Source organism: Phaseolus vulgaris, chromosome 5 (assembly GCF_051622355.1).
Source record: "Phaseolus vulgaris cultivar YP4 chromosome 5, ASM5162235v1, whole genome shotgun sequence".
NCBI lineage: Eukaryota > Viridiplantae > Streptophyta > Magnoliopsida > Fabales > Fabaceae > Phaseolus > Phaseolus vulgaris.
The window spans coordinates 33,246,090-33,256,928 of NC_143502.1; the positions used below are offsets into that span (position 1 = coordinate 33,246,090).

General features: G+C 44.8%; 1 protein-coding gene across 1 annotated transcript; it reads left to right on the forward strand.

The window, feature by feature from the left end:
* Positions 1 to 1,199: 1,199 nt before the first annotated feature.
* Positions 1,200 to 3,301, forward strand: LOC150027575 (uncharacterized). Its single transcript, XM_090302930.1, has 2 exons — positions 1,200 to 1,669; positions 3,292 to 3,301. The coding sequence occupies exons 1-2, from the start codon at positions 1,200 to 1,202 to the stop codon at positions 3,299 to 3,301; spliced, it is 480 nt and encodes a 159-aa protein (XP_090159056.1).
* Positions 3,302 to 10,839: the final 7,538 nt, after the last annotated feature.

The window sequence follows — 10,839 nt, forward strand, 5'->3', positions numbered from 1 at the left end:
CGATCTTCACGATGTCGTCCCCCACGATAACGACCCCGTGGTGATTTCGGTTGTGACCGCGGGAAGGAAATTGCACCGAGTGCTCGTGGACCAGGGCAGCTCGGCGGATGTGATGTTTTGGTCCACATTCAAAAGTTACAATTGTCTCCTGATCTGCTGAGACCATACACAGGATGCTTGTATGGCTTCGCAGGGGACCAGGTGGAGGTGCGCGACTATCTGGAGTTGAGGACGACTTTCACGGATGGCACCACGTCTCGCACCGAGAATATAAGGTACCTAGTTGTAAATGCTAAGAAGGAAGCCAAGAAGTGCTATGGAAATAGCCTTAAGACAAAGAGGGGTGTATTCATGGTGGTGGAGCGCCCGCCCATGAAGAAAACGCCCATGGAAGCAATACCCATGGAGGAGGCGCTTGCAGAGGCAGTACCCGTGGAGGAAGCACCTATCGAGGCAGTGCCTGGAAGGGAGGGCCATTTGGGTTGAAGAATGCAGGCGCCACTTATCAGAGGTTGATGGACAAGGTCCTTGCACCCATGTTAGGAAGGAACGTGCAGGCCTATGTAGACGATATGGTGGTGACCTCCCAGGAGAGGGGATGTCACATAGCTGATCTGGAAGAGCTGTTTGCCACTACAGTCAAATACCGCCTCAAACTGAACCTTGAGAAATGCGTCTTCGGGGTTGAGGCGGGAAAGTTTTTGGGCTTTCTGCTCATCGAGCGAGGGATAAAGGTGAATCCTAACAAGTATGCAGCGATCCTGGCGATGAGGAGCCCTGCCTCGGTGAAGGAGGTACAGCAGTTGACGGGCCGAATGGCAGCCTTGTCCAGGTTCGTGTCCGCTGGAGGGGACAAAGGTCATCCTTATTTCCAGTGTTTAAAGAGAAATAGCAGGTTCGTGTGGACTGAGGAGTGCGAGGCGGCATTCCTCAAGCTCAAGGAGTATCTGGCTGCTCCTCCCATGCTGTGTAAGCCGCAGACAGGTGTGCCCCTCCGGTTATACTTCACGGTAACTGAGTGGGCAATCAGTTTTGTGCTAGTTTAGGAGCAGGACCAGACACAGAAACCTATATACGTCGTAAGCAAGTTCCTGCAAGGGCCAGAAGCGAGATACTAGTCTTTGGAGAAAGCGGCTTTAGTCGTGGTGTTCTCGGCCAGGAGGCTCCGTCACTACTTCCAAAGCTTCACGGTGGTGGTAATGACGGACCTCCCCATCCAAAAGGTATTGCAGAAGCCAGATGTCGCAGGAAGAATGGTCCGATGGGCAGTGGAGCTGTCTGAGTTTGACATCTTGTACGAGCCAAGAGGGTCCATAAAGGGACAAGTGTATGCGGATTTCGTGGCGGAGCTCTCGCCAGGGAGCACACGACAAGAGGAAGAGGTTGGCTCTCAGTGGGTGCTTTCGGTGGATGGATCCTCGAATCAGCAAGGGAGCGAAGCCGGCGTGGTCTTGGAGGTGCCAAACGGTTTGTTGATCGAGCAAGCCCTGAAGTTCGCCTTCAAGGCAAGTAGTAACCAGGCCAAGTATGAGGCCCTGATAGCTGGGATGCTCTTAGCCAAAGATATGGGCGCGCGGAGCTTGCTGGCGAAGAGTGATTCACAGCTGGTCACGGGGCAGGTAACCAGGGAGTATCAAGCCAAGGACCCGCAGATGACTGCGTATTTAAGGTACGTTCAAGTACTGAAAGGGGCGTTCGTGGCGTTCGAATTGGTGCACGTCCCAAGGGAGCAGAATGCCCGTGCTGACCTGCTCGCCAAGCTGGCCAGCTCAGGCAAAGGGGAAAGGCAGAGGACGGTCATACAGGAGACCCTCAAAACGCCGCGAACGTTTGTGGCAGATAACAGGGTGGACATCCTCCAGATCGGTACGACTAAAGGAAGGGCGAGGAATCATCGGTCGTTGACTCAGGGCACGACGAGAGCTCCCAGTGTAAGCATCTACCCGACCTCGCCAGAAGAGAAGGACCCCATGCAAGTGTGCACCCTGGCAGAAGGGGACACGTGGATGACGCCCTATAGGCGCTACATTGGTGATGGGATACTTCCAACAGAGCCCGAAGAGGGCAAGAAGATAAAGAGAAATTTTGCGAGGTAAACTCTTGTGGATGGAGCGTTGTTCAGACACGGGTTCACGCACTCAATCTTAACGTGCGTAAGTGGAGATGAATGCACGAGAATAATGTTTGAGCTCCATGAAGGGATCTGCGAGATCCATGTAGGGGGAAGGTCTCTAGCATCCAAGGTCGTGCGCGCATGTTTTTACTGGCCAACAGTGAGAGAGGACTTTGTAAGGGACGCCCAGCGTTGTAAGTAGTGTCAACAGCACGCCGATTGGCACAAGGCGCCGCCAGAAGAATTGAGATCCATCTATAGTTCGTGGGCTTTCCATACCTGGGGCATCGACATCTTGGGACCCTTCCCGTTGGCAATAAGGCAAATTCAGTATTTGATAGTAGCCATCGAATACTTCACGAAGTGGATTGAAGCCGAGCCAGTGGCGCAGATTACGACCCACAAGGTTCAGCATTTCGTGTGGAGAAATGTAGTGTGTCGTTTCGGGGTACCGAGGCCTCTTGTCTGATAACGGCACACAGTTCGCCAGCCAGCAGCTGGGCAAGCTGTGCGCAGAGGTTGGCATAAAGCAGGTGTTCGCGTCTGTCGAGCACCCCCAGACGAACGGACAGGTGGAGTCCGCCAACAGAATCTTGCTGAGGGGGTTGAAGAGGAGGCTTGAGAAAGCCAAAGGGACTCGGGCAGAGGAGGTGCCCAGGATAGTGTGGGCTTATCACACCACGCCCTAGTCCTCCACCATGGAGACGCCTTTCAGCTTGGTATACGGATCGGATGTGATGATCCCAGTGGAGATCCACGAGAGCTCGCCACGTTTCCAGAGTTTTGTGGCGGAAAAGTCCAACGAAGAGAAGAGGGTGAATCTGGATCAGTTGGACGAAGCCAGAGAAGAGGCCCCGGTAGTTCCAAGTGGCTGACTTGGTCATGCGGAAGGCTCATCCATACGAGTTGGAGAACAAGCTATCCCCCCCAAGTGGACCGGGCCTTTCAAGGTAACCGAGGCTCGGGGGAATGGATCATACAAGCTTGAGACTCTGGAGGGAGGCGTCATCCCGCACACTTGGAACGCAACAAACTTGAAGTTTTATTTCAATTAAAAAACTCTATGAAGTGCACAGTTCAAGGGGACACTCTTTTTCCCTTTCAAGGGTTTTTAATGAGGTCACCCAAGTAAAACCAGTTTGAGCATACACTGTCTTAAGTTCTTATTACGATGTAAGGAAACGCTAAGAAAAGATAACGCGGTTCAGTAAGAAACGAACCCACCACCTTAGGGTTTAGACACCTTGAGGGCGAGCGTGGGCGCCAAGGGCAGAAGGAAAGTTCGAATCAGTGGAGAGCTAGGCGTCTTGGTGTGGATACACCCCAGATAGGAGTAGCACTATCCTTCGGGACACCTTCTCCTTGGGGGTAAGCATCACGTCCTTGGTCATCTTGGTGTTTAGACACCTCGAAGGAGAGAGCGGCGGGGGCGCCTCCTCCGAGCGTGGGCACCAAGTACACTGATTGCCTTGGTGTTTAGACACACCGAGGACGAAACGACATTGCATGGTAGATGGCCTCTCCTCGGGCGTGGGCATCCAAGCGCAAGTTATAAGGACTAGTTGCCTTGGTGTTTAGACACATCGAGGACAAAATGGCACTGCTTTCTAGCAGGCCTCTCCTCGGGCGTGGGCACCAAGCACAATTGTTGTCCGGGTGTTTAGACATACTGAGGACGAAACGACACTGCTTTCCAGCAGGCCTCTCCTCAAGTTTGAGCACCACGCCCGAGGACAGTTAAAGGGTTCTGCGGCGAGAAGTCCTCCTCGCCCTCGAGCGATGACGAGGCAAGTTACGCGCTCGGAGGCTGGACACCTCGAGACCGCAAGGTACAAGTAAAGTTCTAAGCAAGAACTCCTCGACCAAGGCAAGAGACAATGGCGAGGACAGTTAAAGGGTACGCGCACACTCCCTACCTTAGCATTTTGTTCTAAGCAAGCTAAAGAAAATGGATTGGTGATGAGAATCAAAAAGATGTTATCAATAGAAGAAATGGACAAGGGCCAAAGCATTTAAAGTTCTTTTTATTAGTCTTTGCAAAAGATGAGGCCCAAAGCCCAAGCCCAAGCCCAAGAAGGCCCAAGCCCAAGAAGCCCAAGTCCAAACCATGAGGGGCAAGGCCAAGCATTAAATAAAAGAGCATCATTTGAATGACTCTTGTAGGAGGTGAGGATATTAAATAAATAGGTGTGAATGTATTAGAGAGAGTCACTTTGTCCATGTGACTTAGTAGGGGGGTGTAGGTGTAGTTTTTAGGAGGTGTCATAGTAGAAAAAGGTCACACCTCCCATGTGACTTGTTTTTGGTGGGAATTTCAAATGAGTTTTATTTGAAAATTCCCACCTATTTTTCAGCACCTCTAGGCTATAAATAAAGGTGCTTAGCTTGTACAATTCAGATTGGAATTTTATAGTAGAGAGACTATACTCAATTTTGGAGAGAATTTGTGAGTTTTGAGTCTTCCTCTTCTTTGCCTTGTCTTGTGAGCTATGGTGAGCTTCAAGTGGTGGCACTCCATCACTTATCTTGGTTCAAGGTTCCAAGTGGCGTGAATGGCTTCTTCCAATTCTCAAAATCCAGCAAGCATCTTCTTCTATAAGTGTTCTTCTTCCCTTTTCTTCAATTTTCCATTCGGTAGTTTTGATTCCTAGAGTTTACTTCTTTTTCTACCGTTTAATTTTGTGTTTCCAGCATTGTGTTCTTAATTCTGTTTTGGTTCAATAGCTAGCTTTTAAATTCTGTCCATTTTTAATTCTTGTTCTTCTTTCCTTTTGTTTTGATTCAATTTGACAATACATGGACTTCCATATGAGTCTTGGTTGGTGCTTAGTTTTGGTGAGTTCTTGAATTTAGAACATTGATCCAATTCTAAAGTAAAGTGCCTTTCAAATCCAGCTCAAGTTGTTCCTAAGAATGTCAAGAATCATGTGTTCTTGTAGTTACATTCACATCATGTGGTATCATGAGTCTTAGGTTTGTTCTTGTTTAATTTTGAGTTGTGTTGCACTTTTAATTCAAGAGCTCTATCTTTTTGTTGTTTCTTTTCTGTTTTAGGATTTATTTTGAGTTTCTTGCTGTTTTTCTTTTGTTACACCATGTGTTTGTGAAAAGGATTCTAGCACTCATTGTTCATATGAGTATGGCTGCTCTTGTGGAATGGCATTCTCCTTCCTAGAGCTGACCTTAAGCTTCTTTTCACTTGTGGTTATATCTTGTTATATGTCTTTTAATTTTGTAATCATGTCAAGTTTTGTCTTAGTCATGTTATTCCATAATTGTCATTACTTCTAGTAGTACTTTTATTGCTTTAATTGTTTCTTGCTTTGGTTTACTTTCTGTTTTTGAGTTTATTGCTTGATCCTTTGTGCATTTTCATTTTTAGATATTGAGTTCATGCTTGTATTTTCATTCTATACAAGTTCCTTTACACAATTTCCATTATGTCTTTGCTAGTTCATCATACTGTTTTTCATTCCTAAATAGGCTCCTCTGTTTTCTTAAAAACGTGCTACTGTTTTCAATTTACTGCAATTAATTGGCTCATAGGAAATTTGTGAAAATTTGGATTTACATACTTCAAAGTGTTAAAAAATCATAGAAAAAAGAATCACTCAAAAATTCCAAGTACACAAAAAATGATAAATAAAATACGAAAAGTGTACAATACTGCCGAAAAGAATACGGTAATTGGGCAGCAATTTTGAAAAATTTATTTCTCTCAATTGGCTTACTTTTTTTACCTCATTCCAGTGCCATTTTTTATTTAAGACATTGAAGTTTCTGTGGTTAATTTTTCAAATTCCAGTTCGCTTTCAATCGGTACAGTTAAATCTGTAAACATAGCACAGTTTGCTTTAAAAAAAAAAATTTCCAGTAGCTGTTTTCTGTTTTCTTTCATCTACTCTAGCACTTTTCTTTAGGACTCTTTTTGTGTGCCTTCTTTATTCATTGAGTTCCTTATTTTTCTTGATTGTCTTTCATTCATATTCTTTCTAGTTTGTCATACATTGCTCTCTGTTTTTGGTTTAGCTTTTATTGTTTACACCTTTTTCTTGCTTGTCTTTTTGTTCTTCTTAAAAGTTGTGTGGAGACTTATTCTTAAGTAAGTTGGTTTGCTGTGACATATTTCACTTGAAGCTACTCCATTCCACAAGAAAGGCTTGGTTGAGGACAGAATACATTTCTTGGAGTGGCTTGAGTACTTTCTTGGGCATTTTCCAGCAACCTATATCTCACTGTTTTTTTTGTCTAACAAGTTTCTTTCACTGTTTTGTTTCTGTTTTTTGTATTGTTGATCATGGCTCATTTTTCTAGTGGAGAATCCTCCAAACCTTGCTCACCTCAAAAGGAATCCCTTTATGAATACTTAAAGAATGCCAAGCAATCCAATGCTCACTATCTTGATGTGATAAGACAAATGGAGGCAAGACTCCAAAGTTTGGAGTTAAACCGTGAAGAACTCCATCAAAACCGGGAGAGAAGACCTCATCCTCCTCTTCGGCATTCTTCAAGACATTCTCATTCTTCTCATGGTTTTTTGAAGACAATCCACGACCAAGGCATCATCACCATGAAGAGAGGCGCCAACATGTGGCTGGCCCTTGTTTTCCTAATGTAAAACTTCCTAGTTTTAGTGGTGAAAGTGATCCCAATGTATACTTAGGATGGGAGGCTAAGGTTGAACAAATTTTTGATGTAAATGGGGTTAGAGATGAGTTTAGGTTTAGATTAGCTTCTTTAGAATTTTTAGACTATGCCATGCAATGGTGGCATCAATATCTCATGGACATTGAACTACACAAGAGGCCGCCCGTGGTCTCTTGGAACGATTTGAAAGCTTGTTTACGCGCTAGATTCGTACCCCCACACTTTAGGAAAGACCTATTGTTGAAACTCCAACGGTTTCATCAAGGCGCGCTAAGTGTGGATGATTACTTTAAACAATTAGACACGCTTTTAATTCGAGTTAATATGGATGAGAGTGAGGAAGCTAAGATAGCTAGGTTTGTGAGTGGCCTTCGAAGGGACATTCAAGACGTGGTAGAGTTACAAGAATATTCTTCTTTGGAAAATGTGGTGCACCTTGCTAGTAAAATTGAAAATCAACTTGCAAGGAAAAATGCTTTCAAAAATTCTTCTAAGGATAACTACTACCACTCTTCTTGGAAAAATAAAAATAACTCTTTTTCAAATATCCCTTCTAAGGACTCTACTTTCAAACCTAGAGAGTCTAAGCCTTCCACTTCCAATTCTAGGCCTAAATCACCACCTAAATCGTCTAGTAAGAAGTGTTTTAAATGTTTAAGCTATGGACATATTGCTTCTAATTGCCCTACTAAACGAACTATGTATATGCATGATGGGGTAGATAGTAGTGAGCATGAGTCTGAATCTTCTAGACATTCCTCACCTTCTAGATCCCCAAGTGAGAGTGAGAGTGAAAACCCACATGAGGGTGACCTATTAGTAATAAGACGCATGCTTGGTCAAGTTTTAAAACCTTTTGATGAAACTCAAAGAGAAAATATTTTTCATTCAAGGTGTCTTATTAATGATAGAGTATGCTCTTTGATTGTGGATGGGGGAAGTTGTGCAAATGTGGCAAGCACAAGAGTGGTAGACAAACTTGGATTACCTACCATCTCTCATGCAAAGCCCTACAAATTACAATGGTTAAGTGAGGTAGGTGAGATTGTTGTTAACAAGCAAGTCCTCATTACATTTTCTATTGGTAAATATAAAGATGAGGTCTTGTGTGATGTTGTCCCAATGGAAGCCACACATATTCTTTTAGGTAGGCCATGGCAATTTGATAGAAAAGTTTTTCATGATGGCTTTACCAACAAAATGTCTTTTAACTTCCATGGGCACAAAGTCATTCTTAAGTCTCTCTCTCCAAAGGAAGTTCATGAGGACCAAGTTAAAATGAGAGAAAAGAGAGAGAAAGAAAATGATATAAAAAATTCCAAGAGAAGCCTTCTCATGTCCACACAACAAGTTACAAAGGTAATAGTTACTCAAAAGCCTATTTTTTTAGCTATTCCTAGGACTATTGGATGTGAGTCGGCTAAGGATAGTCCCACATGTTTGGACAATTTGGTAAAAGAATATGAAGATATGTTTCAAGATCCTCCTAAAGGCTTGGGCTTTGGGCTTGGGCCTCATCTTTTGCAAAGACTAATAAAAAGAACTTTAAATGCTTTGGCCCTTGTCCATTTCTTCTATTGATAACATATTTTTGATTCTCATCAATTGGGATGGCGTGCTACTTAAGTCAAAAAGCAAGAAGTCCTAAGCGTCAGCTAAGAGTTAGTCATGGAAGCGTTGTTAGCAAAGGACGCGAGTCAAGAAGTACGAGTAAGCACGTGAAGCAGAAGGTGCAAGTAAGAAACAGATAAAGTTAAAAGTTAAACGTTGGCATAAAAATTACAAGTTCATGAGGTTACAAGGTAAAAACATAAAGCCTAAGATCGATCAAGGGGACGAGGCACTATGTTACCATCAGCCACATAGTTGTCCGGAGTGAAGAAGGTGATGTCCACCTCAGGGTGCTTGCACGCCACCTGAGCCAAGGCATCCTCAAACTCAGCACCATAGGCCTCTATGCCATCATGGTCAAGAGAGTGGTGTACTCCTGTCCTTGCTCATGGAGTTTCTTGTTGGCGTCGCGTTCAACCTTTCGAACCACCCTCAACTCTTCCGTGAGGGCGTTCTCTTTGGTGAGGAAACGTCGTTCTTGTTGGGCCAACTCCTCCTTCAGCTTGGCCACCTCATCCACCATGGCTTGACGTTGGACCAATTCTTCTTTCAGCTTGGCCACCTCGTCAGCCATGGTTTGTTTCTCCTTAGCAGCCTGCTCCCGGTAGTCATGAGGTTGAGCAATAAGGCCCTCAAGGCCGCAGAACACGCTTTCCATCAACGCATCTTCAGTTGCGGAGTTTCCAGCTTTAGCCTGTCGCCAACCCCTTAGGAAGTGCTGAACAGCGCTGGAGAGTTCAAGGGCGGTTGCAGGAGCGGATTCTGCGGTAGTCCCCACTGCCTCCTCGAGAGTAAGAGGAGGTGGAGGGGAGGAGGCCCTCAGGGGATCATCTTGAGCATCGGAGGGGCGCCTAGCAGAAGAAGAGTGGGAAGTGGCCACCCTATTTGTCTTCCTCCTCTTGAAGGCAGGGCCCCCAACGGATTCTTCCTCTTCATCAGAGTCAATGAGCACCACACCCTCGTCCTCTCCCAAGGGGGCTTGGGGTGAGGCAACTCTAACCATGGCCAAGGGGATAGCTTCGATTGGAGCTGCAGAGTTAGGAGCATCCTTTGGAGAGCTAGGGGTGGAGGTTGCTTGGGTTGATGCAGCTGAAGGCATGGTGGTGGAGGTGGGGGCGCGAAAGGACTTGCCTTACTGGCAGCACCACCACGAGACAAAAGTCCAGCGAACCTAGCACGCTTTTCTTCAGTCATCACCATGGCTGCACCAGGAAAAAGCAAGTTAAAGCATGCACAGTTAGAGATGAATGAGGAAGTTATGCAGAGTATGTGGGTAGAGGAATGGCGAAGGGAACCTATACCCAAGTGTTTGGCAAGGGCGGCGGGGTCGCGCCCATGCTTGATAAGTTCAGCAGTGTTGAAGATCATGCCCAGGCTGGCCAAAACCTGACATGTTTCGCGACTAGCCAAGGAGAGCTCATCCAAAGTTTTAGCTTTGTTGAACTTGAGCTCCTCCACCCAGTATAGGGGGAAGTCATCAAGAGCTGGGCGGTCGTGGTCAGAGGCGCACACTCTGAAGAATTTCCCCCTGAATCCTTTATAGGATTGTTGAAAGAGGGAGAAAAGCACCCTCCCAGTCACGCCGCTAAGGCTCACCCAGAGGTTGTTCCCAGGGCTTTTTGCCTCGAAGAAGTGGAGGAAGACGTCCACTGAGGGTGTGAGGCCAAAGTACCCCATGAGAAGGGAGAAGGCCCAGATGAAGACCCAGCTATTGGGGTGTAGCTGGGCAGGCGCCACGTTTAGCTCTATGAGTAGCTCCCTTTCGAAGTTGTTGAAGGGAAGACGTTGCCCTACGCGTTTGAATACGGTTTGGTAGAAGAAGAAAGGTTCCCCGTTGTCATTACTTCTAGTAGTACTTTTATTGTTTTGATTGTTTCTTGCTTTGGTGTCATATAATTTTCTGAATTGATGTTGATCCTTTGTGCATTTTCTTTTTAGAATTGAGTTCATACTTGTATTCTAGACCTATACAAGTTCCAATACATCATTTTCTATTATGTCTTTGCTAGTTCATCATCCTATTAGGATTCCTCTGTTTCTGAAAAAAAGTGCTTACTGTTTTTCCTTATTGCAATTGATTTACTTACTGGAAAATTCTGAAATTCTGGATTTGAGATATTCAAAGTGTTAAAAAAGAATAGAAAAAAGAATCATTCAAAAATACGAAGTACACAAAAAATGATAAATAAAATAAAAAAAAGTGTACAATTCTGCCGAAAAAAATACGGTAATCTGGCAGCGATTTTGAAAAATTTATTTCTCTCAATTGGCTTACTGTTTTTAATTGATTCCAGTGCCATTATTGAGTTAACATCTTGAAGTTTCTGTGGTTTAAATTTCATAATCCAGTTCGCTCTACATCATTCCATTTAAATCAGTGAATATCAAGCACAGTTTGCCTTTTTAAAAAAAAAAAATTTCCAGTAGCTAATTTTTTGTTTTCTTCATCTACACTAGAACTTTTCCTT